This window comes from Suncus etruscus, chromosome 7 (genome assembly GCF_024139225.1).
Source record: "Suncus etruscus isolate mSunEtr1 chromosome 7, mSunEtr1.pri.cur, whole genome shotgun sequence".
NCBI classification, from domain to species: domain Eukaryota; kingdom Metazoa; phylum Chordata; class Mammalia; order Eulipotyphla; family Soricidae; genus Suncus; species Suncus etruscus.
Window position 1 is genome coordinate 87,867,678 of NC_064854.1, and position 28,000 is coordinate 87,895,677.

General features: G+C 37.9%; 1 protein-coding gene across 1 annotated transcript; it reads left to right on the plus strand.

The window, feature by feature from the left end:
- Positions 1 to 177: 177 nt before the first annotated feature.
- DHRS7C (dehydrogenase/reductase 7C) lies at positions 178 to 28,000 on the plus strand. The gene is made up of 6 exons (XM_049777651.1): positions 178 to 337; positions 19,410 to 19,522; positions 21,837 to 22,047; positions 23,690 to 23,782; positions 25,795 to 25,950; positions 27,789 to 28,000. The coding sequence occupies exons 1-6, from the start codon at positions 184 to 186 to the stop codon at positions 27,998 to 28,000; spliced, it is 939 nt and encodes a 312-aa protein (XP_049633608.1). The 5' UTR covers positions 178 to 183.

Consider the following 28,000-nt stretch of genomic DNA (forward strand, 5'->3'; position numbering starts at 1 on the left):
TTTTTGTTCAGAAACAACATCCTGGGAGTCTGAACACAACTCAGAATTTTGGAGAGAATGCTCCAGAGTTGGTGCTCAAGTAAATACACGCTGAAACCTTGGACCTTCTGCCCAGGTAGATGTTGTTATCAGGATTACTAATTTGCCAATAAAGCTCATCTTTTTTATTTTCTGCAGAACAAGATGGGAGTCACTGCCATGCTTATGCTGCCTTTGCTGCTCTTGGGAATTAGTGGCCTTCTCTTTATCTACCAAGAGGTGTCCAGGTTGTGGTCAAAGTCAGCTGTGCACAACAAAATTGTGGTGATCACTGATGCCATTTCTGGTCTGGGAAAGGGTAAGCTGATTTTACCCTAATTTGTGCCTACTTCTGCCTCATGGGTTGAATGGCAGCACAGGGTAGTGGTAGCGTAGAGGCTGAATTATTTACTAGCATCTATCATTATCAAAAATCTTAACTCTTGGGGAAAGCAGATTCTTCACTGAGAAAAAGGGAGCTAGACTACCTAAATTTAGAAGCTCACAACTAGGGGCTAAATTTGTTTTGCATATATGATATGCAAATATGATCCATGAGTTTCTAAAAATTTTGAAATGCAAAACCTTTAGCTGAGACAGATTTGAGTGCTGGGTTGATTTGAGAGCTGGTTACTAGCCTGTGGCTTTATTTCTCTTTCTCAGATTTGTCAACTGAAAGCAAAATAAGAATTTATAAGGCAGAGCTTCTTTTTTACCACATTCCTGTCAACACAAATTGTTTGCAATATTTTGATAGGGGCCATGTGTAAGATGATATCTTTTTTTTTTTTTTTTGGTTTTTGGGCCACACCCGTTTGACGCTCAGGGGTTACTCCTGGCTATGTGCTCAGAAATCGCCCCTGGCTTGGGGGGACCATATGGGACGCCAGGGGATCGAACCGCGGTCCTTCCTTGGCTAGCACTTCCTTACCTCCAGCGCCACCTACCCGGCCCGTAAGATGATATCTTATTGTTATTATTTTTTAATTTATCAAAAGAAAATGTATTATGTAGTTGACATAACTGATCATTGCATTTGTTTCAGGATGAATGAAAGTGAAGTTATTAAAAAACAAAAAGAAAATAGAGAATTTAAAAAAAGGATGAAAAAAGGGGAGAGAGGTCATTAGCAGTTATATTTGTGAAAATTATTGTATCACCAAAAAAGTCCTTACTATAATAGCCGAAGGTTTAGTATGCTCCTTTTTTTTTCTTTAGAGATGGAGATACACTAAAATATGTGTGTGTGGCAGTTGTTGTTTTTTTATAGGCACAGCAAAATATGAAAGGAATTGGAAAGAAAGACCTTTGGCCTAAGAAACAGGGAGATATTACCCCCAAAGTATTTTGGCATAAGACCTACTTAAAACTCCAGGCATACTAGGTTGTCCAACCAAACCCCATAGTCATTCTCAGTGGTCAGCTCTTAACCACTTGTTGCTGTCAGGCAACTGTAGTTATATACCCTGGTTTCTGTATAGGTCCTATGTCCAAGTCCAGATGGTGTGTAGTGTCTTCTGGTTCCATCTCACTATCAGTTAGCATTGCAGAAAATCCTGCCTTAAAAGCAAACTGTTGCTGTTGCCAGTTGTCAGGGTAATAAAAGAACAGTCATTGGAGTAAGTCAGTGCCATGGTGGTAATGGGCCTTCCTTGATAAAATTTATGTTCCTGGGCCTGAGAGATAGCATGGAAGTAGGATCTTTGCCTTGCATGCAGAAGGATGCTCGAATCCTGGCATCCCATATGGTCCCCTGAGCTTGCCAGGAGCGATTTCTGAGCTTAGAGCCAGGAGTAACCCCTGAGTGCTACTAGGTGTGACCCAAAAACCAAAAAAAAAATGTATGTTTCTGGTGCTGATGTAGAAAACCATGTTTGTTTCCATAGGTGGTATTCATGGTTCAGATGTGAATGATCAATGTCCAATCAATTGGAGTCTAAGCCAAGTCACTCTGTGAAGTGTTTAGGATATAAGGTCCCACTGCAGAATAAAAAATTTGTGTTCATAACTCTATTAGATAAAAACTTGTTTTCATCTGTTAACCTTTCCCAATTTAATGTGCCTATACAAAAAGGGACAATGCCACAAGGTGTTACTAATACATGTGGGAGGCCAAGGTGTCAAGACCAACAGTCCCCAGAACATTTTGCTTGCATGAACTCTAAAGATTTCATAAGTAGAGACTTACCTACTAGAATTCCATAGTTAATGGATCCCGAGGATAGGGGAAGTTGCCCCTACATAAGATGTTTGATGATGGTTATGCCTGTTAAAGGAGCATATCTAAAATATATTCAAAGGAAATTTATATGTCCTCTTTAAATCTTTGAAATAAGAAGGGGTAAGATCTAGGGTGCAGCTTCAACCTGTGATTTGGCTTTGTGGATTATAGGGAAAATGGCTCTTAACAGTTCCATATCAAGAAGTGTCCTCAAGCGAGGGATTTCTTAGGAGCCAAATCTGGTAGCAAGCAAAAGTTCACAGTGAAGGGAGGTGAAGGAAGAGGGGCCACCAAGAGCAAATCAATAGCAGCAGACTGTCGGTTTCTTCTCATGCTGAAAATCTATTTTGGAGCTGGTTGGCATTTGGCTGGCTGGGGAGGATGTTCTGCTTCGTGAGGAGTTATGGACGGAGAGTAAAAAAAGGTTAAATGTGGAGAAATAACATGAAGGGATCAAAAAGGGTTTGCAAGGTGGTAAGCAACAAAACAAAAAAAAGAAGGGTGGAGGAAAGGTTATCTATAATAGAGGGGAGAACACTATACTATGTAAACATTGTATCTATTGCAGATTGATATAAGACTGGCATTGGTATGGCATAAACATACACTTATGCGCCTACATAGGCAGCCAGAAGATAGATTCATGGGTTACATTAGAAAAGCTTTCCCAGGTCACATTAAAGAGAAGAAGGGAAGAAGTAAAAAAAAAAAAAAAGGAAAGTAAAGCTGGCAAGTCTAAAGTAAAAGGTTTTCCTACCTCTCACCCCAGTTTTTTCCTTTTAGGCTGATCAAGTTTTGTAAGGGTGAACTAGTTGAAGTTGTGTGTGGAGCATTCTTAAGAACAATCATAGTTTTCAAGTCTAAATAACCATGTGACAATTTATGGGGAGACTATACCATGAAGTTGATATTATATCTATTACAGATGAACATTAGACAGCCATTGGTAATGTGAACATTACTCATATAATCAATCCATGGGTTACAGTTAAAAAGCCGACCCAGGTGAAATGGGACATTAAAAAAAATAAATTAAAAAAAAAAAACAAGGGAGAGAGAGAAAGAAGAAATAGTTAAAAAGCCAGCAAAGGTTTTCTATTTTCTGTCCAATCCTGTTTGGTGTGAGTAATATTTACTTTATTGGGGAAAGACTACCTGTAATAGATTGTGTATAGAGCATTCTAGGAAATATGTGGTTTAAAAATTAATAAAGTACTGATGAGAAGGAAGGAAAAACTCTTTGGTAAGGCTGCTTGGGTGGGGTCACTGATTAGTGTTTTCTCCCCCACTCCGGGACCTACCTGTGTGAGCACAGGCTGGAGTGAAAATGGTTGACAGGCCCTGTCACCCGGCTCCCTGCTTTGGCGGAGGCCACGCTGTCCCCAGATGAAAATGGATTCTGGTTGAAACACTGGGAACTGCAGCCCACCTGGGAAGGTCATCTGGGCCGCCTACAGTCCCACCTGGTGGACGGGGTCACTAACTAGTGTTCCCTCCTCATACTCCCTCGGACCCACCTGTGTGAGCACGGGCTGGGGTGAAATGGTTGGCCTGCTGAAGGCCACGGGCCTGGGGTCCTGTCGCCCAACTCCCCTGCTCCTCAGAGGCCACACCGTTCCCAGATGAAAATGCATTCCAGTAGCAACACACTGATATCTTATTATTGTGTTGAGTTGGGTTTCAGCAATGATAAGTGATGATGTGCATTTTTCGTGTGCCTGTTGGTCATTTGTTGATCTTCCACAGAGATTCATTCTTTTCCCTGTTAAAAATTACTTTATTTTAAAAACATACATCACGGGCCTGGAGAGATAGCACAGTGGTGCTTGCCTTTGCAAGCAGCCGATCCAGGACCTAAGGTGGTTGGTTCGAATCCCGGTGTCCCATATGGTCCCCCGTGACTGCCAGGAGCTATTTCTGAGCAGACAGCCAGGAGTAACCCCTGAGCAACGCCGGGTATGGCCCAAAAACCAACCAACCAACCAAACAAACAAACAAACAAAAATACATCACATAGTTAATTTTTTTCTAGATAAGTGAGAGAAAATTATTAAATAAAATAGAAAAAGTAAAGAAGAAAAAGGAAGATAATAAAGAATATTTATAAAAACAGTGACTCACAAATTCGTGAAAATTATTGTATTTTCAGTGAGGTCATTAAGATATTTGCAGAGTATAAAAACCGGCTAAGCTTTGCAAGAGCTGGCTCCCTGTGTATGACACCAGGTGGGGAAAATCCGCGAAAGTACACTGGCCCAGTGGGGCTCAACTGTGAAAGACTGTGAGTGTGACCTGTCTATGTCTGTCTACTGTCCTCTTGCGTGAAACTCTTGCGAGTGGGGCAAAAAGAGGCTCAGAGGAGCACGGCCACTCCGCTTCGCTACGCGGCCGTGCACTCTTTCTAAGGAAAGAACTCCATTGCAACAAGAAGGAAAAATCACACTAAGAACGGTGCTATATCACAGAAGCAAACATTTCTCTCTGGACTGTCTTCTCTGTTGCATGCTCGGGCCTAAGATTTGACCCAGTGTGAGGCTTCATCCACGGAGGACTCCCCTCCCTTAGAGGCAAGTCAGCCCATCCAGAAAGGGAGGAGCCAGAGGAGTGTGCTGCCTACATCATATAGACAATGAATACCACCACAACACGTAGAAAAACCCACAATACAAGTGTGACAATGGGGAAACAACGCAGGCCAGCATCAGACATAGAGAATGAAGATGACAATTCTGAGGAACAGATAATGACTGAACAACTAATCAACCTCTCAGATAAGGACTTTAGACTAGCAATATGGAAGGTGCTCAACAGACTCCAAGAAACCATGGATCGAGTTGAACAGAACACTAATAAGAACCAAGAAAATATGAAGGCAGAAATGACAAAACTCCAAACTGAAATAACATGCCAACTAACAGGACTGAAAAAGTCAGTAAACGAAGTGAATGACAAAATGGATAAGCTCTGGGACAGGGTATCAGAAGCTGAGAATAGACTTGGTGCTGTGGAAGATGAGATACATAACAATTCCATACAGCAGGAGAGATTAGACAAAAAACTTAAAGCAAATGAGCAGACAATGGAAAAATTAGTCAAAGAATGGGAACAGACGAAAATAGAAGTCTATGATAAGATCAACAGAAACAACTTAAGAATCATTGGAGTCCCAGAGACCCAGGAAGAAAATTTCCAGGAAGAATCAATGGTCAAGAACATCATTAAAGAGAAACTTCCAGAGCTAAAGAATATATGTGATCAAATCCTGCATGCCCGAAGAGTACCAACCAAAAGAGACCCCAGAAAAACCACCCCGAGACACATCCTAGTCACAATGACAAATCCCACAGATAGAGACAGAATTCTGAAAACAGCAAGATCAAAAGGGGAAATCATGTTCAAGCAAGCTTCCCTGAGATTTACAGCAGACCTGTCACCAGAAACACTCAATGCCAGAAAGCAGTGGTGGGATATTGTGACAAGACTGAATGAAATGAATGCTTCACCCAGAATACTATACCCAGCAAAACTCACTTTCCGGTTTGATGGAAGAATACATGGTTTCACAGACAAAAAACAGCTCAGAAACTTCACAGACACAAAACCAGTCTTAAGAGAAAAACTGAAAGACCTAATCTAAGACAAGACTACCCAAAAGACACACCAAATTTTGAAATAAAGATGGCGTTAAATCCCAGGACAATTCTTTCTCTCAACGTCAATGGACTAAATGCACCAGTTAAGAGACACAGAGTGGCTAAATGGATCAAAAAACTCAATCCAACCTTCTGCTGCCTACAAGAAACGCACCTGAATAGTCAGAACAAACATAGACTCAAAATAAAAGGCTGGAGAAAAGTTATCCAAGCAAACAACACCCATAAAAAAGCTGGAGTGGCCATACTAATATCAGATAATGCAAACTTTATACTCAGGAAGGTTGTAAGGGACAAAGACGGACATTTTATATTAATCAAGGGGTACGTAGAGCAGGAAGAATTCACTCTCCTAAACATATATGCACCGAATGAGGGGCCAGCAAAATATTTAATACAACTGTTGACAAATCTGAAAAATAATATCAACAACAACACAATAATTGTGGGGGACCTTAACACGGCTTTGTCAACACTGGACAGGTCAACCAGACTGAAACCCAACAAGAATATACTAGACCTGAGGAGAGAAATGGAAGAAAGAGGCCTAGTGGATATATATAGGACACTCCATCCCCAGAAACCTGGATACACATTCTTCTCCAATGTACTTGGGACATTCTCCAGGATAGACTACATGCTGGCACATAAAACATACCTCCATAAGATCAAGAGGATAGAAATTTTGCAGACTACCTTCGCTGACCACAAGGCTCTGAAATTATTTGTGAACTCCAAAGGGACTCAGAAGAAACACTTTAACACCTGGAAGTTAAACAGCCTCATGCTCAATAACCAGTGGGTCCGAGATGAAATCAAGGAGGAAATAAAAAGGTTCCTGGAAACAAATGACAATAAAGACACAAACTCTCAGAACTTATGGGACACAGCAAAAGCAGTACTGAGAGGAAAATTTATAGCTTTGCAAGCACACATCAGGAAGGAAGAAGGAGCTTACCTGAGTAGCTTAATGACACAGCTAATAGAACTAGAAAATGCTCAACAAAAGGACCCAAGAATAGGAAGACAGAAGGAAATAACAAAGCTGAGAGCAGAAATCAACGAAGTGGAAACTCAAAAAACAATCCGAAAGATCAACGAAAGCAGAAGTTGGTTCTTTGAAAAAATAAACAAGATTGATAGACCACTGGCAAACCTAACAAAGAAAGAGAGAGAGAGAAACTTGATAACTCGTATCAGGAATAAAAAAGGAGAGATCACTACTGATATGACAGAGATTCAAAGGGTAATCAGAAACTACTTTGAAAAACTCTACGCCACTAAAAATGAGAACCTGGAAGAAATGGATAAATTTTTGGACTCTTATAATCTTCCACGGTTGAAGGAAGAGGATGTAGCATATGTAAACACCCCCATCACCATTGATGAAATTAAAACAGTAATCAAATGTCTCCCGAAAAACAAAAGCCCAGGTCCAGATGGATTCACTAATGAATTCTATCAAACTTTCCAAGAGGAACTACTGCCAATCTTGGCAAGACTCTTTCATGAAATTGAACAAACAGAAACACTTCCAAATAGCTTTTATGAAGCCAACATCACCTTGATACCTAAACCAGACAGAGACGCTACCAAAAAAGAAAATTACAGACCAATATCACTGATGAATGCAGATGCAAAGATCCTCAACAAAATCCTGGCAAATAGGATTCAGTGCCTCGTTAAGAAGATCATCCACTACGATCAAGTAGGTTTCATCCCAGGAATGCAAGGATGGTTTAATATCCGTAAATCTATCAACATAATACACAACATCAATAATAAGAAAAATAAAAACCACATGATCATATCAATAGATGCAGAGAAAGCATTTGATAATGTCCAACACCCATTCTTGATCAAAACTCTCAGCAAGATGGGAATGGAGGGAACCTTTCTCAATATAGTGAAGGCCATCTACCACAAGCCAGTGGCAAATATTATCCTCAATGGAGAAAAACTGAAAGCCTTCCCTCTAAATTCTGGCACAAGACAAGGCTGTCCTCTCTCACCACTCCTATTCAACATAGCACTGGAAGTACTTGCTATAGCGATTAGGCAAGAAAAGGATATCAAGGGAATCCAGATAGGAAAGGAAGAAGTCAAGCTCTCACTGTTTGCAGATGACACGATACTCTATTTAGAAAACCCTAAAGACTCTATCAAAAAGCTTCTAGAAACAATAGACTCATATAGCAAGGTGGCAGGCTACAAAATTAACACACAAAAATCAATGGCCTGTCTATATACCAATAGTAATAAGGATGAAATGGACATTAAGAAAACAACCCCATTCACTATAGTGCCACACAAACTCAAATATCTTGGAATCAACTTGACTAAATATGTGAAGGACCTATACAAAGAAAACTATAAAACTCTGCTCCAAGAAATAAGAGAGGACACACGGAAATGGAAACGCATACCCTGCTCATGGATTGGCAGGATTAACATCATCAAAATGTCAATACTCCCCAAGGCATTATACAGATTTAATGCCATCCCTCTAAAGATACCCATGACATTCTTCAAAGAAGTGGATCAGACACTTTTGAAATTCATTTGGAACAATAAACACCCTCGAATAGCTAAAGCAATCATTGGGAAAAAGAATATGGGAGGAATTACTTTTCCCAACTTTAAACTGTACTACAAAGCAACAGTTATCAAAACAGCATGGTATTGGAATAAGGATAGGTCCTCAGATCAGTGGAATAGGCTTGAATACTCAGAAAATGTTCCCCAGAGATACAACCATCTAATTTTTGATAAAGGAGCAGGAAATCCTAAATGGAGCAGGGAAAGCCTCTTCAACAAGTGGTGTTGGCACAATTGGATAGCCACTTGCAAAAAATTAAACTTAGACCCCCCCAGCTAACATCATGTACAAAGGTAAAATCCAAATGGATTAAAGACCTCGATATCAGCCCCAAAACCATAAGATATATAGAACAGCACATAGGCAAAACACTCCAGGACATTACAGGCATCTTCAAGGAGGAAACTGCACTCTCCAAGCAAGTGAAAGCAGAGATTAACAGATGGGAATATATTAAGCTGAAAAGCTTCTGCACCTCAAAGGAAATAGTGCCCAGGATACAAGAGCCACCCACTGAGTGGGAGAAACTATTCACCCAATACCCATCAGATAAAGGGCTAATCTCCAAAATATACAAGGCACTGACAGAACTTTACAAGAAAAAAACATCTAACCCCATCAAAAAATGGGGAGAAGAAATGAACAGACACTTTGACAAAGAAGAAATACACATGGCCAAAAGACACATGAAAAAATGTTCCACATCACTAATCATCAGGGAGATGCAAATCAAAACAACGATGAGATACCACCTCACACCACAGAGAATGGCACACATCACAAAGAATGAGAATAAACAGTGTTGGCGGGGATGTGGAGAGAAAGGAACTCTTATCCACTGCTGGTGGGAATGCTGTCTAGTTCAACCTTTATGGAAAGCGATATGGAGATTCCTCCAAAAACTGGAAATCGAGCTCCCATACGATCCAGCTATACCACTCCTAGGAATATACCCTAGGAACACAAAAATACAATACAAAAACCCCTTCCTTACACCTATATTCATTGCAGCTCTATTTACCATAGCAAGACTCTGGAAACAACCAAGATGCCCTTCAACAGACGAATGGCTAAAGAAACTGTGGTACATATACACAATGGAATATTATGCAGCTGTCAGGAGAGATGAAGTCATGAAATTTTCCTATACATGGATGTACATGGAATCTATTATGCTGAGTGAAATAAGTCAGAGAGAGAGAGAGAAAAACGCAGAATGGTCTCACTCATCTATGGGTTTTAAGAAAAATGAAAGACACCCTGGTAATTATAATTTTCAGACACAAAAGAGAAAAGAGCTGGAAGTTCCAGCTCACCTCAGGAAGCTCACCACAAAGAGTGATGAGTTTAGTTAGAGAAATAACTACATTTTGAACTGTCCTAATATTGAGAATGTATGAGGGAAATGTAGAGCCTGTTTAGGGTACAGGCGGGGGTTGGGTGGGGAGGAGGGAGATTTGGGACTTGGGTGATGGGAATGTTGCACTGGTGATGGGTGGTGTTCCTTTTATGACTGAAACCCAAACACAATCATGTATGTAATCAAGGTGTTTAAATAAAAAAATTATAAAAAAAAAGTTATTTGCAGGAGGTTTATTAAGGTCTTACTTGGCATTTTGATTATTTTGTTATTTCATTTGTTTCCAAACATTAAATGACCTCAGCTACACATTGGCATCTAAATTTGTTTTTCTGATAGGGATGGCAGTACCAAACAAATGGAGTTGTCCAGGAATTCAAAGCACACACTATTATTATTGATACTGTGGCATTTGAGGGGCATGATCTCACTTGCCATGCCTTCTGGAAGTAGGAGAATGGAGGAGGAGGGTGCTTGCATTCACTCCAAAATAGCCCTTGTGATATCAGCCAAAATACCAGCCTACCAGGAGTTTAGTTAGATTGGTATCTCTGCAAAGAATAGTAGAGGAGTGGTGAAGCAAAGCAACGATTAGATTATGGGTGATAGAAGCAGCAGGAGTTGCTTTTGAAGGGCAAGAGATTGGCCATCCCTCTCATCCTGAGATTTCCTGATTTCATCTCTATGGCCAGTGTACCTATGATTTTTTTATGGCTTTGTTTACATCTCTTTAGAGAAAAGAGTAAGTTTAGGGAGCTGTTCCATCCCCATTTTTAATAGGGTTTTTTTATTTTGCAGAATTAACCATTATGAGTAACTTATATCCTATATATTAACCCCTTAGTTGTTATAGTGAGTGAAAATATTTTCTCCCACATAGTAAACTGTCTTTTGGTTTTTGCTCCTGGTTCTTTTTCTTACAGTAACTTTTTAGTTTTATGTAGTCCCATTTATTCATATTTGATTCAACAGTCCTTGTCATCATTAAAGATTCCTTTGAGGTCTAGGTCTTGGAGTGTTTTGCCTATAGTTCCCTCAATGTACTCTATTGATTGAGGTATGATCCAAAGTCTTTGATCCACTTTGAATTGACTTTGGTGTAAGATATGAGATATGGATCCAGCTTTAATTTTTACAATTGGTGGTTATCCAAATTAAAGCTGGTCCATATCTCCTACTTGTTCAAAGTCCTTAAAGAATGCTTCTGAATTTGGATATCTATATAGTAGTTTAGGTAAGATGGTCATTTGTTAACATTGATTCTTTCCATATACAAGCATGGAATGTTTTTCCATTTGCTTAAGTCTTCTTAATTCTCTTTCTAAAGTGTTTTTGACATTTTCATGGCATATGCCTCTCAGTTCTTCTATAGATTCCTCAATATTTGATGATATTTTTACTATTTTAAATAGGATAGACTCTTTGATCTCTTTATTCTCTCAGTTATTATTTGTATAAAAAATTCCACTGATTTTTTGTGTATTGACTTTGTTGTTGGCTACTTTGCTGTATTAATTTATTGTTTCTAGGAGCTTTTTGGTAGACTCTTTAGCAGTGATGGCTAACCTTTTTGAGCCCAAGTGTCCAAACTGCTGCACAAAACCAAAGAATGCCTGGTCCTCCCAATGGCCTGTTCGGTCCTGTTGCCAGGTGAGCTGCAAAGCAGACACTGGCACACTTGCCTCCTGCATATCTTAATTGTAGACCTTTCCACGTGCCAGCTGCAAGGCCTTCGCATGTCACAACTGTCACATGTGCCATAGGTTTGCCATCGAGGCTTTAGGGCCTTTAATGTATGTCATCATGTCATCTGCCAGTAGAGAAAGGTTGACTTCCTTTTTTTTTTCAACTTGAATCTTATTTATTTCCTTATCATGCCCGATTTCTGTTGCTAGGACTTCTAATACTATTTTAAATAAGAGTGGAGATGGACATCCTTGTCTTGTGCCTGAACTCTGTGGGAATGCTTTCCGTTTCTCACCATTAAGAATACAATTGGCTTGTATATCTTAGATATTAATCCCTTATCTGATACGTATTGGGTGAGTAGTCTCTCAAGGCACTGATAGAACTTGGAAAGAAAAAAACAGTTAAACCTATCAAAAATGGGTGAGAGATATTTCCTCAAAGAAAAAAATAGAGATTTGAGTGGGGAAAATATTAGTGATTGACTGATGATGTAATCTGTTGGTGAAGAGCAGTCAGGATGATTATGATCTCCTGCAGAAAACTGAATGTAATCATTGGTCAAAGATCTACTTGAAGAAGCTGCTTCATGTGTTCAGCTTGGTTGCAAGCAGTGACTCTCTCTCTCTCTCTCTCTCTCTCTCTCTCTCTCTCTCTCTCTCTCTCCTCTCTCTATTATGGCACAAATCTGAAGATACAGAAGGGGAATGCTCCAAGGCCAAAAAGAAAAGTGTTAGAGGGACAGAGCAAAAACTTACAACATGGACAGACATCCACACATACACAGTTGATCGGTACCCATGACATACCACAGCTGGTTGAGGTGTCCTGAGCCTTTCATAAAATGCCTTTTGCAGAAGGCTGGGGGCACTAGAGGTCTGGGACACTGCTTTGAGTCTTCAGCTCACTCCCCTTCACTGCTTGGCTCTGTTTCACTTGAGGGAGCCTCAGATGGGCAAGGTCAAAGGTTGAATCAGTGGAACCTACACCAATAGAAGTAAAGCGGCTGCTTGCACTGGTATTACCCCTGGCCCTATTACTTAGAAATTTTTGGACATTTATGTACTTTCACAGTATCAAAGTCAACAATCTACCTATCTCCAACAGTGCACAAAGACTTTCTGGGATTGTTCCTTTTAATAAGTTTTTGGTGAACAAAAATATCCTGCTCAGTGTCATTTCTGTTAATGAATCCATAGCCACTCCAAACATTGAATAATTTAAAAATACCTAAGACATGGATTGCCAGCACTGGCTTAATCTTTTCCACAATGCTCATTCCACTGGGTCTTGTACCAATTCTAGGAGAGTCTTGAGTGAGAACATTTTACTCTTGTATCCTGCACACATTTGTCAGACATCTTTAATGCAATTTTGCTTATCCCATCAGTCCAGTACTGAACTTATGAAAGTCTTTTGGGTAAGGACTCTTCGCTACTGTATCTTGCACACACTTGTCAGACATCATTAATGCAATTTACTTATCCAATTGGGTTCAGTACCAGCCTTAGAAAAACCTTTTGAATAAAGACCCTTCACTACTGTAAAAGCACTCTTCCCTTCTTGGGGAATGTGCATGGGAAAATTTTTAAAAGATATGCTATGTTCAGCTCATCCAGAAAAATGTTGGTAAATAACCCAGAGTAGCATGAAGCAACTCAGAAAGGGGAGGAGCAGAGGGTATAGCATATTCAGTGCAGCAAGAGGAGACTGATATGATCATACCAGTTTTGTTTTTCAGTACCCGGAGAAAATTGTTACACCACTCACTGTTTTGAAGTTTTCAAGTCCCTATTTAGGCATCGATATGTGGGGGTCTCAGCCTGTCGTTTTGCACAAAAAATCAGACAGTCATGGAAAAAAGTCATTTTGGCCAGAGGGTGTTGAACAGCTTCTTAAGAGCTTTTTGAGCCAGCCAAGCTTCTCTCTTTTTTGCTGCTTTCGCTGCTACTGTAATTAGCTAGATTTTAACATAAATCACCTGAAGTTCAGAGTTGACATAATTAAGGGTACTTGTGCTAATTAACTCAGAAAAGGTGAAAAAAAGAGTAAAGTAATTTTACATGTGTATGCCAACAATTATTATTTCTTGTAATTGTTCCCATGATCAAAACATAGTGTCCATCCTTGTCTCTAATTACTTTATTGGGGTTGAATGCAATTTGGTTTGATATAAGTATGTCTGTCCCAGCTTTATTTCCTCAATGGTTAGTATATTTGTGTTCCATTCTTTACTCTGAGCATGTGTCTAGCATGAGATTTTAGATTTTCTTTCTGTAAGCAGAATTGGATGGGTTTTGTGCCTTGATTCAACTCTCTACTCTGTGACTTTGCATGGGAATGTTTAGCTCACTTGCATTCAAGGATACTATTGACAGAAGGGCTGTTGTGATTATATTGTGTAGGATTGTTGCTATTACAACTGGTTATTTAGTTTGTATAAATGTCCTTTAGAGTTAGCTTGGTTATCACAAATGTTGGAAATTCTTTTTTCTGTCTGAGAATTGTCTTGTTTAATTTGGGGACCACACCTGGCAGTGCTCAGGGGTTGCTCCTGGCTTTGCACTCTGAAATCACTCCTGGCAGGCTCAGGGGATCATATAGGATGCCAGGGATCAGAACTGGGTCCATCCCAGATTGTCTTTATGAAGACAAGTGCCCTACCGCTGTGCTATCTCTCTGACCCCTGTCTGAGAATTTTTTAAAATCTCTCCTTCCTAGATAAATGAGAGTTTTGCTGGTTAGGTTGAAAATTTCTTTTATTTGGTAATTGGAATATGTCATTCCACTCTTTCCTTGCCAGGACCATTTCATATAGGAGATCTGGTGTGAATCTTACAGTTTTTTTGCTTTATACTTACCTTTTTTATTTTCCCTTACTGAGTAAAGGAAAAGTGTTTTTATCCAATTTACTTTTTTTATCCAATAAGTGTTTTATCCAATTTACTTTTAACTCCTCAGGAGAAGGCTCAGTGTAATCAATAATGGACTAGCAGAAATCAATGAGTATCATGAGACTGTTCACCCAAGTCACTCAAATTTTTGGAGAGAAGAAAATATTTCTCTGCTCCTCAATTTAAAATTGAAATTAACACTCAAGTTTTTAAATTCACATTAAGCTATATTAAGCTCTTTGTCATATTTGGCAGCTTCTTTGTCCCAAAACACAGCATAGATACAGAAATTGGGATATCCAGTCAAAGGCATTAATAATTATAGCATTTTTGTGGTGTGGCCATATTAATATCAGACAACACAAACTTTAGACTCAGAAAAGTTATAAGGGAAAAAGATGGACACTTCGTGCTAATCAAAGGATATGTGCAACAGGAAGAAATCACACTACTAAATGTATATGCACACAATAAGAGACCAGAAAAATATCTAATACAATTATTGACAAATTTGAAAGAGGACATCAATAATAACACAATAATTGTGGGAGACCTCAACACAGCCCTGTCAACACTTGATAGGTCAACCAGACTGAAACCCAACAAAAATATACGAGACCTAAAAACAAAAATGGAAGAAAGCAGCCTAGTAGATATATGTAGGGCACTTCATCCAGAGAAACCTGGATACACATTCTTCTCTAATGTACATGGGTCACTCTCCAGGATAGACCATATGCTGGCACACAAAATATACGTCCATAAAATCAAGAGGATAGACATTTCCCAGACTACCTTCACTGACCACAAGGCCCTGAAATTAGATGTGAACTACAAAGAGACACACAAGAAAAACTTTAACAGCTGGAAATTAAACAGCCTGCTACTGAACAACCAGTGGATCTGAGATAAAATCAAAGAGGAAATCAAAACTTTCCTGGAAACAAATGACAATGAAGACACAAACTATCAGAATCTATGGAACACAACAAAAGTGACTCTGAGAAAAATTTATAGCTTTTTAAGCATACATCAGGAAGGAAGAAGGGGCATACCTCAATAGTCTCATGATGCAACTCATAAAACTAGAAAATTATTAACAAAAGGAACCAAAAATAGGGGCAGAAGGAAATAACAAAGCTTAGAGCAGAAATCAATGAAATAGAAACCCAAAAAACAATCTGAAAGATGAACAAAAGCAGAAGTTGGTTCTTTGAAAAAATAAACAAGATTGATAGACCACTGGCAAAACTCACAAAGAGAGAGAGAGAAACTTGATAACTCACATTAGAAATAGAAAGGGGGGGGGATCACTACAGATATTGCAGAGATTCAAAGGGTAATCAGACACTACTTTGAGAAACTCTATGCCACTAAACATGAGAACCTAGAAGAAATGGATAAATTCTTGAACTCCTGCAACCTTCCACGGTTGAGTAAGGAAGATGTAGCATAACTAAATACCCCCATAACCATTGAGAAAATTAAAACGGTAACCAAAAGTCTGGCATCCCCAAAAAGCCCAGGCTCAGATGAATTCAATAATGAATTCTTTCAAACCTTTCAAGAGGAATTACTACCAAGCTCTTTCATGAAATTTAAAAAACGGGTACACTTTCAAACAGCTTTTATGAAGCCAACATCACCTTGATACCAGAAAAGATATAGATGCTGCCAAAAAAAGAAAAATACAGACCAATATCCCTGATGAACACAGATGCAATGATACTCAACAAAATAATGGCAAATAGGATCCAATGCCTCTACAAGAAGATCATTCACTATGATCAAGTAACTTTCATCCCAGGAATGCAAGGATGGTTTAACAACCATAAATCTATCAACATATACACAACATCAACAACAAGAAAAATAAAAATCACATGATCATATCAAAAGATGCAGAGAAAGCATTTGATAAGGTCCAACACCCATTCTTGATCAAAACTCTCAGCAAGATGGGACTAGAAGGAACCTTTCTCAATATAGTTAAGGCCATCTACCGCAAGCCAATGGCAAATATCATCCTCAATGGAGAAAAACTAAAAGCCTTTCCTCTAAATTCTGGTACAATACAGGACTGTCCGCTCTCACCACTGCTATTCAACACAGTACTGGAAGTAAGAGCTAAAGCAATTAGGCAAGAAAAAGATATCAAGGGAATCCAGATAAGAAAGGAAGCAAACTCTCACTGTTTGCAGATGACATGATATTCCACTTTGAAAACCCTAAAAACTCTACCGAAAACGTTCAGAAACCATAGATTCATATAGCAAGGTGGCAGGCTACAAAATTAACACTCAAAAATTAATGGTCTTTTATACACCAATAATGATAGGGAATAAATGGACATTAAGAAAACAAACTCCATTCACATTAGTGCCACACAAACTCAAATATTTTGGAGTCAACTTGACTAAAGACGTGAAAGATCTATACAAAGAACACTATAAAACACTGCTTCAGGAAATAAGAGAGGACACATGGAAATGGAAACACATACCCTGTTCATGGATTGGCAGGATGAACATCTTTAAAATGGCAATACTCCCCAAAGCATTGTACAGATTTAATGTGATTCCTCTAAAGATATCCATGACATTCTTCAAAGAAGTGGATCAAACACTCCTGAAATTCATTTGGAACAATAAATACCCTCGAATAGCTAAAGTACTCCTTGGGAAAAGAATTATGGGAGGCATCACTTTCCCCAACTTTAAAGCGTATTACCAAGCAATAGTTATCAAAACAGCATGGTATTAGAATAAAGGCACACCCTCAGATCAGTGGAATAGGTTTGAGTACTCAGAGAATGTTCCCCAGACATACAATCACCTAATTTTTGATAAAGGAGCAAGAAATCCTAAATGAAGCAGGGAAAGCCTCTTAAACAAATGGTGTTGGCACAACTGGTTAGCCAATCGCAAAAAGGTGAACTTAGTCCCCCAGCTAACATCATGTACGAAGTTAAAATCCAAATGGATTACTTAATATTAGGCTTGAAACCATAGGTATATAGAACAACATGTAGGTAAAACACTCCATGACATTGAGACTAAAGGCATTTTCAAGGAGGAAACTGCACTCTCCAAACAAGTGGAATCAGAGATAAACAGATGGGAATATATTAAGCTGAGAAGCTCTGCACCTCAAAGAAAACAGTGCCCAGGATACAAGAGCCACCCACTGAGTGGGAGAAACTATTCACCCATCAGATAAGGGGCTAATATCCAAAATATATAAGGCACTGACAGAACTTTACAACAAAAAACATCTAATCTTATCAAAAAATGGGGAGAAGAAATGAACAGACAATTTGATAAAGAAGAAATACAAATGGCCAAAAGGCACATGAAAAAATGCTTTACATCACTAATCATCAGGGAGATGCAAATAAAAACAACTATGAAGTACCATCTCATGCTGCAGAGATTGGCGCACATCACAAAGAATGAAAACAAGCAGTTTTGGCGGGGTTGTGGAGATAAAGGAACTCTTATTCACTGCTGGTGGGAATGCCATCTAGTCCAACCTTTATGGAAAGCAATATGGAGATTCCTCCAAAACCTGGAAATTACGCTCCCATACGATCCATCTATACCACTCCTAGGGATATACCCTAGGAACACAAAAATACAATACAAAACCCCTTCCTCACACCTATATTCCTTGCCATGCTATTTACAATAGCCAGACTCTGGAAACAACCAAGATGCCCTTCAACAGAGGAATGGCTAAAGAAACTGTGGTACATGTACACAATGGAATATTATGCAGCTGTCAGGAGAGATGAAGTCATGAAATTTTCCTATACATGGATGTACATGGAATCTATTATGCAAGTGAAATAAGTCAGAGAGAGACACACACAGAATGGTCTCAGTCATCTATGGGTTTTAAGAAAAATGAAAGACATTCTTGCAATAATTTTCAGAGACAAAAGAGAGGAGAGCTGGAAGTTCTAGCTCACCTCATGAAGTTCACTACAAAGAGTGATGAGTTTAGTTAGAGAAATAACTACATTGAGAACTATCCTAACAATGAGAATGTATGAGGGAAATAGAAAGCCTGTCTAAAGTACAGGTGGGGATGGGGTGGGGAGGAGGGAGATTTGGACATTGGTGGTGGGAATGTTGCACTGGTGATGGGGGGTGTTCTTTACATGACTAAAACCCAACCACAATCATGTTTGTAATCAAAGTGTTTAAATAAAAATATATAAAATAATAACGAAAGAGTTTAATAAGAAATATTGGAAAGAATGGGTGCTATTTCAGTTGGATGATCTGAATATGCTGAAATTAAAAAATTCAACTCTTAAAAAAGATATATTAATCAAAAATGATTATAGCGTTTTCCATTGAAATTCATGTTTATTTTCTTCCTCTTCTTCCCTGAGATAGGGAAAAACACTCAATTTCCTGCATTTTGTAACATTTCTAGATATGGAGGAACTGGAAATAGGATAGAAAAAGATTAAGAAAATACCTTTCTTGACTAATCCTATTATAAGAGGATTCCAAGATCCATAGTCTGGACACATTTAAAATTCATTCTGATTTTATCTCTTGTGAATATTTCTGTGTAATGCAGAGACATTCCTTGGAACATTTATCTACTCTCTGGGAAGTGGGTGCATTCTACATGTTCAACTACACTTCATTCCTTAATTTATACCTAGGCTCCTTCTTTTGAGTTACATTTCCTTTTTAGTACATATTAAACTCCCAAATCAACTATGTCCTACCTCTGAGACACTGTTATTGTACAGTATATTCTTTGACAAGATAAACCTATACCATGGACATATTAGCCCTATTTGCTTCTTTATAAAAATCATTTCTTCACAAATATAGCCAGAGTACAGTGACCTCTCAAGTGCATTTTGAGTGAATTGAAGGTTTACATCTTAAGTAAAGAATATACTACCATCAGTGACTCCATCTACATATCAACACAACTGTCTTCTTTTCCACAGAATGTGCTCGGATATTCCATGTGGGTGGAGCAAGGCTTGTGCTATGTGGAAAGAACTGGGAGAAATTAGAGATTCTATATGATTCCTTGATTAATGTAGCTGACCCAAGCAAGGTAAGGTCTTCTAGCAATTGACTTGAGTACGGCTGAACCTTACAGGCATCCAACTCCTGTTTGCCCCCTAGCACTTCATGTAGTCCCCTACACTTGCTATGAGTGGTTCCTAAGGGCAGAGCTTGGACTGAGTTCTGAGCACAACTGTGTATACCCCCAAACAATGCCCCACCCTTTAAAAATGAAAATTTGTTATTACTTTTGGAGAATGTGATATGTGTCTGTCAGTTACTCATTATAATTATGCATAAGGGAAAATATATACTCTAGGTATTACTATCCTCCAAATTTGAATCTCTGTCATACTCAAAGAAGTTGCAGGAGATACTATTTTTAACAAATATGGTCATTTACAAAGCTCTAGTTTAATCTATATGTATATATACTTTATCATTTCCAAGTCTATTTTTATATTATAATTAAAGCAAAGTGATTTATTTACCATGTTATTCATAGTTGAGTTTTAGACATACATTATTCCAGCACCAATTCTACCACCAGTGTCCACTTCCCTCTACCAGTATTCCCAGATTCTTTTCCATGCTTCCCAGTCCCAGCTTGCCATTTTAATAGGCACCATTTTAGTTTGGCTGTGAAACTTTTGTTTTCATTATTTTTAGTGTTGCTACTTCTATGGTTCGAATATTTAGTTCACTGCTTCCTGAATAACACTACCAATCCCTTTGACCCTTGCCTCCCATTATTTCACTGTCTCTCTCTTTCTCCCACCACTTTATTTTTTTCCTTTCATTATATTGTGGGGTCAAGAGTGAGCTAGATAATTCTGCTTTCAACCTATTTTTGTTTTTTGTTTTTTTGGTTTTTGGGCCACACCCGGCGGTGCTCAGGGGTTACTCCTGGCTGTCTGCTCAGAAATAGCTCCTGGCAGGCACGGGGGACCATATGGGACACCGGGATTCAAACCAACCACCTTTGGTCCTGGATCGACTGCTTGCAAGGCATACACCGCTGTGCTATCTCTCTGGGCCCCAACCTATATTTTTAAAAGAAATCAAGGAAAATAAATTTCTTTTTACTTTCTCAATTAGTACATAAACACATTTCAATGAAACTTCTTTATTTTTTAAATAAAACTTCTATTCTAAAAGTATTTCTAAAGACTTTTTAGCATTTTCCAATTTTTTTTTTAAATCTTAGACATTAATGTTGAATTTAATCTAAGAAACAGCACAAAGTAATTTAGGGTTAAGTCTGGTATTTAAAATTATAAATTTAACAGGTTAACATAGTGAGTTTCTTGTGATATTGGTAGGCGTTGAATAAAAATGAGGCTATGCCTGTAGGATCTCTAACTAGGTCCTATGTGCTCTCACTGTAAGCAACCTCCAGCACTGAGTCAGGAGTAGCCCCTGAACACTGCTTAATGCAGAGCTTCCTATAATATAGAAAAATAAGGTTCAGAGATTAATTGTATTGGAAAGTCTAAGTCAAGCTTCTCCAATTTTAATTATTATAGAAATGTTTATCTCCAAGAAGAACCTAAAATAATCTGTTTCCTAAATAACCCTAAGGAGGTTTATTTCTCACTTACCAATATTACTTATCAGGATTAGTGTTTCTCCAACACTAGAATTGCATTTTGATAGTTATCCCTATTGTCTCATGTGTGTCTTCTCTGGAGTATGAAATTCTTTTTTTTTTTTTTGAGTATGAAATTCTTAATGGCAGTGAATATCTAGGGTGAAACACAATGCCTGATATATAGAATGGTGATCCAAAAATATTATGCTGACTTTTATTGTGAACAAAATAAAACATGACTATAAAGTAATATGATTTATTTTGTGGTTTGTAGTCCAGTTTGGAAGAAATTTTCAAAAAGAACATTAAAGACATTATAAGTGAAGGCATATTTGGAGCTGTCAAAAGTTCCAACTTATTACTTTAATTTTATTTGTTTGTGTTAGGGCTAAACCTGATGATGCTCACTGATTAATCTTGGCTCTGCACTCAGGGATTATTCCTGGCAGTGCTTAGGGTGCCATTTGGTGCTGGGAATCAAACTGAGGATGGCTACATGCAAGGATAGCTACCCTGCCCATTGTATTGTCTCTGTGACCCAAAAGTTTTAATTTATTTCTGCCCAGGTTTAAGTCTGGATTATTATTGTTAATTATTTGATTCCAATAAGAAATTCTTCGTGAATTTCCTTTATTTCCAGAGTCATTTCTGCCTTGTCCAGTCTTTTTAGGAGCTCTAAATTTCAAAAAGGGTGACTGATATCAAAGGACTACAGGGTATGCAAGAAGAAGATGTTCTTACACATATTTAGGTTATTGCATTTGTTCAACAGACGTTCACTCCAAAGTTGATCCTCTTGGATCTCTCAGACATCAGCTGCATCCAGGATGTGGCAAAAGAGATCCTGGATTGTTATGGTTGTGTGGATATTCTCATCAATAATGCCAGTATAAAGGTGAAGGGACCTGCCCACAAGATTTCATTGGATCTTGACAAAAAGATCATGGATGCCAATTACTTTGGACCCATCACCTTGACCAAAGGTAATATGACTTTTACCTTCCTACGGACTTCTGACCTCCTGCTGCTAAATAGTGAAGTTTAATGTAATAAGATTGTTATTCTTTTCTGGATAGAATCTTCAGTATCCCTAGGAAGAACCCTTATTTATCTGGTGAAAACTTTTGCATACCTTATACTTTGCATATATAAAGCAATCCTGCAGTTTATTTACTTCTAAACTTGACATTTGATGAAAGATAGGGATCCAGAACTCATAATTGAACAAAAAATGTTTATTTATAAACTTAAGACACCAGTATATTGTCAACCCCTCAATAGCAATGAGAAAAATGGAAGGATGTTACCCTTTAAAGACTAGAACGGCAGTCCCAGAATTGATCAACTCAGATTAGATCCCTGGCATTCTAATAATTCCTGAGTACATGGCAAGGATTTATCCCCTACCATCACTGGATGTGGCCCAAAATTTGTTTTAAGGGAGACAATATAATATGACAATTCATTTACAAATATTTTGAATAAAGTTTTAAACTCTAGAAAGTGGGGGCTAGATATACACATAACACAATCAAGAATTTAAAATAAAAATTTATCAAAGCAGAACTCTAAATGAAGATGAAAATCTGAGAATTTCTACACACTGGAATGTGATATCTGTCAGAAGCTGAGAAAGTATGATCTTAGACATAATTTCCATAGACATAAATCTCCAAAATACTACAGCAATGAAAAATATCATGTATTTGAGGATAGAAAAACTACTTCTCAAAGCTTCTTCAATGAAGCCCCAGGGGTAACAAACAGTTCCTTCCAAGCAGGTCCTCCTTATGGACACCAGTCTAGGTGTTTACATTGAAACAATCCCCAAGGCTCATTGACATCAATGTGAGTTTCTCCATAGAATGGAAAAGGCCAGGACTAGTTTCTAGTCCTGGCTAGAATTTAGCTCTTGGCCTCTTTAGCATGCCTTGACTAGATATAATTTATCATTTAGAAAGTTACTTATTTGACTTTTGGATCATTCTACCTTCTTACAATCAGACCATTATTTATTTCATATTACCTCAATTTCTAAATTTTAATTTTAAGAGATCCTTAATATCACTCTAAATTTAAAAATGTTTTTGATGAAAAAAATAGAAAAGATAAAAACAAAACAAAGTATGAGTTCCCAAAAGCAGTTAAAAATGCTCAGAGTTGAGCATTTCAAAATATTTCCATATACTATAGAATAGTTGCACTGTTGAAATCAATGTAACTTTATGCACTTTGTTGGGTTATTAAAAGCACCAAGTAATTCATCTATTGAACACAATACACTAGATAAATGATTGCTGAGGTTCATTCTAACTTCATCTTTCCCAATTAGATAAAAGAACTATCTCTGATGAAGGAAATAAATAGAAGGAATTTGCCCGATATTATATGGCTTTTTTTTTATTTAAACACCTTGATTACATACATGATTGTGTTTGGGTTTCAGTCATGTAAAGAACACCACCCATCACCAGTGCAACATTCCCATCACCAATGTCCCAAGTCTCCCTCCTCCCCGCCCGACCCCCGCCTGTACTCTAAACAGGCTCTCCATTTCCCTCATACATTCTCATTATATGGCTTTTTTAAGTTTCTAACTATTGAACATCTTTTTATGCCTTTCAGCTCTGCTTCCTAACATGCTCTCTCGGAGAGCAGGTCAAATCATATTAGTGAATAACATCCAAGGGAAGTTTGGAATTCCATTTCGTACAGCCTGTAAGTTTCTACAATAAAAATGTCTCATCTTATCTTGTATCTTTTTAGTTTATTTTTGACCAATATTAACCATGCTGGGAGTCACTCCCAAGTTATGTTTTGTAGTCATTTGGTCTCTAGAAAATGAACCTGAGTTCCCACATGCTAGCATGTGTTTCAGCTTTGGTCCTATTTTGTGTTTTGTAAAAAATGTCATGTCCAGGATCAATTGTTTATGTGGAGTAAATTACAGAGATAAGAAATTTATTCATTCTTCCTTTTATATGTTCAATTTCTATTTTGATCACCTACTACATGGCATGCTCATAAAAAAGAGGCTCATATGGAAGAGGCTGAGATGTAAAAAATGAGGTCTTAATTTCCCCAAACTCACATCTCACAAATAATCAGGACAGATCTGATAGAACAAGCTTAATGCCAAATAAAGTCTCAAACATCCTGCCACTTCTGGGAGTGGAGATACTGAATTCAATGACTAATGTCCAATATTTAATCAATTGTTAAAAAAATTAAAGTGTTTTCAGGTTAATAAATTTGGGGATGTTTGAGTAGGAATACCTGAAGAAGACATAGATACTTCTTTTTCACATACATTATATTACTCATATTTTCTTCCTGGGCTGTTTATAAAACTGTCTTATATAAAGCTGGTAATCTAATAAGTCATTTTTTTCTAAATCTTTTGAGATTCTCTAGAAAAATAGTCAACTTTAAGGAGTGAGTTGCTGGAAATTTACTTTATATTTTGTAGGTAGGATTTGTGAAGGTATCTGAAGCATGTCCTATTTTTTATGTGCTTGTGGGACTGAGCCTACAACCTATTATAGTAGGTAAGAAAATTTCAGGTAGATGGTCAACATTGAGTCAGTTTGTAATAACAAATTGGTGGTGTGAAGAAAAAAATTTATGCAATCAAATGGAACACAAGGTTAAGGTTTTAATATTTAACTATTTAAACATTACAAAAAAATTCTGTATCTAATAGAACAGATGATCTGATAGAACAGAGGTCACCTTCTCAAGGCAGGAAGAGAACAGAGTCAAGGAGTGATGTTGTCTATAAACAGATTACATGATTTTTCCATTTACCAGGAACCTTTAAGCTGTTTTTCTCTACTTCTCTTATTGTAGGTATTTTTCTTTGAGATTCAAAAACTAGTGTGACCAATAAAGTTGTCCACTTATCAAGGGGGGTTCTCTGAGCCTAGCATATGTTCAGTACTCAAATTGACTCCAAGAAATTGACTACTAGACATCTTCGTTTTAGATGATGCACCTGATTCTACAGTACCTATTCATTCTAAATCCTGAAGTGGATACGTTTTTTAAGGGCATCTAGAAGGAAGGTATGCTACTCACAAGGACTATTTGAGACATAATTGGGTCAAATGACAGAGTTCTGGGCCATAGTTGGAGTTCTTATTCCCCTTGCCTCATTTAACCCCCAGTAGACACACTGTTTTATCCTTTTCAAAAATAACTTCAAATTCCTAAAATTTCAAGTAATGTCAACTTCATCATTTCTGGAATTCCCAAAATGATCCTTGTTTATACAACTAATAGACTCCTTCGTTTGATGTATATTTTGTGAGTAAATTTCTTGAACTATACATTCAAATAAAATGGAACCAAGAAGTCAAAGTTCAGTGTTGTAGGCTCACAGTGACTACTTGCTATTTTAGGGATCCTGAAGAAATCATGAGAACAAATGTTTAAACTGGTCATTTTATAAACTTTTAATCTTCATGGCAAGTTGTTTATTGTGATTTTATTGTCTGTTTAAATATAAGAGAATATCCTTAGAGTGGTAACATTATTTTTCTAGAATCACTAGGATTAAGCAGACTCAATTTCTTTCTACTACTCAAAGTAAGGGGCAGAGTTAGCCATTTGAGACCACATTCAGGTGAGCTTATAGTACTGTGCTTGCTATCATCTTATCCCTGAAGTTCTCTGGAAGCAACCCAAAATCTAATAGAAAATTTCAGCCTGGTGGTTATTTTATCCTCTAGATGCAGCCTCCAAACATGCTGTGCTAGGTTTCTTTGACTGCCTTCGAGCTGAAGTGGAGGAATATGATGTTGTGGTCAGCACAGTAAGCCCAACATTCATCCAGTCATACCACACTCCTACTGGCCAAGGAAACTGGGAAACTTCTATTCGGAGAGGTGAGTTTTCAGAGGGAAGCCCATAGGGAGGGGAAAGAGGGAGACCCAGGAGCCTCTGAGACATCCTGGTTTTATTGGAGACATGAGGGTGCTACTATGTGTGAAAATAGGGGAAGCCCATTGCACTATTTAATGTCAGGAAGAAGGTGCCTATCTTCTACCAGAGACCTCATATAGAGACTTCTAAACTGCAATAGCAGACCAAGGAAGGCTTAATTGGATGCAGTCACCAATTTCCATTAAAATTTTTGTTTGTTTGTTTTTTTGGCCACATCAGGTGATGCTCATGGGTTACTCCTAGTTATGTACTCAAAAATTGCTCCTGGCTTGTGGGACCATATGGGATGCTAGGGATTGAACCCAGGTCCATCCTGGGCAGCTGAATGCAAGGCAAATACCCTACAGCTGTGCTATCGCTCCAGCCCCGATTTTCATAAATATTTTTTCCTTTTACTTCTTTTTTCTTCGTTTTTATAAATTTACCCAGGTGACTGCCTATCTTGGGACTCAATTTCTATATGGAATAGTCAATGTTGTTGTCAGATTCTTGATATTTTATCCATAGGAAGTTCTGACTTTAGAGATTATAGTCAAATTGCTTGCACTAGAAGCATGCTTTTGTCACATATTAAATATTTTAACATTATTATTTACCTTAATCTAATTTTTCCATTTACAAAAGAGATATACTGTACTATATAGAATCCCTGGAGTTAAAAAATTTTGGAATAGCAATCAACACGTAGTGAGTGCTATATTAATGCATTAGTTGTTATTAATATATAATATCGTTCTTGAACAAAGTGTCATCTGTATTAAATAAAAATGAACCAAGATGTGAGAAAATGAAAAGTGAACTAAGATGTGAGAAAATGATCCCAGGAGGCCCTTGTAAACACAGCTTCTAAATAGTGATAACATCAACCCCTAATGCATTTAGAAACTTCACTTTTTAAAACAATGAGATTTACAGAGTTGAGTTTATGGCATATAATATGATAGTTGAGTCTTAGGTGTATAATATTAAAACACCAATCCAATCATCATCAACTCCCATCACCAGTGCTTCCATGCTCCATCAATTCCCAAACCCACTCCCAACCCCTGTCTGCCATTTTTGACAGCATTATTACAAATTTCACTGTTTACAACTTAAACCTTATGTTTTCAGTGTTGAGCCTGTGCTTTGGATTTATAGCTGTACCGCATTTGCACATCACCAGTATAACCAAAACCCCGACCTCTGTTCCTGCATTTCTTCTCTTTCTCGTATTCCTCCTTTCCATCTTGATTCTTCTCTTCTCTGTACTCCTCCCTAGGATTAATACATTCTCCTTTTCCTATATTAGACTTCCTCATCCAGATTTCAATATACCACAGATAAGTGAAAACATCTTGTGCCTATCCTTCTTCTGGCTTACTTTATTCAACATTATATATCTCAATTTCAACTAGGCTGCAGCAAATCGCATGATTTAATTATTCTGTGCTGCTGTATAGTATTTAATTGTGTATATACAACAACTTTTTGTAACTCATTCATCTGTGGTTGGACACCTAGGTTTATTCCATCTTACCTATTGTACTAAATGCAGTTATGAATAATAGTGTGCATATGTCCTTTTGAATGAATAGTACCTTCTCCTTTTTAAGCCCTTATTCATTCTCCCACTTTTCATAATTTTCACAAAGCAGAGACTCCTTTGCATCTCATGGTCAGCAGATGGCAGAGCAAACCTGAAAGTCATGATTTGCTGCTTCTCTATCATTGGGTAGGTAGGGGGAGGGTCCTTTTCCTACTGAGGCCATGACACTGAGCTACTCTGGGGCATTTTTAGTCTTTTTCAGGAAGCTGACCTATGGGACGAATGCTGTGGATGTGGCTGAAGAGGTGATGCGCATAGTGAGGCGAAGAAAGCAAGAGGTTCTCATGGTCAATCCCATCCCCAAGGCTGCTGTGTACATCCGTACCTTCTTCCCAGAGTTATTTTTTGCTGTGGTGGCCTGTGGGGTGAAGGAGAAGCTCAATGTTCCAGAAGAGGGTTCATAG

Excerpts from the sequence above, each read along its gene's own strand:
- DHRS7C (XM_049777651.1), top strand. The coding sequence starts at position 184 with ATGGGAGTCACTGCCATGCTTATGCTGCCTTTGCTGCTCTTGGGAATT. Across the intron at positions 22,048-23,689 it reads ACCCATCACCTTGACCAAAG|CTCTGCTTCCTAACATGCTC; the intron begins GTAATATGACTT and ends TATGCCTTTCAG. Across the intron at positions 25,951-27,788 it reads GGAAACTTCTATTCGGAGAG|TCTTTTTCAGGAAGCTGACC; the intron begins GTGAGTTTTCAG and ends GGGCATTTTTAG.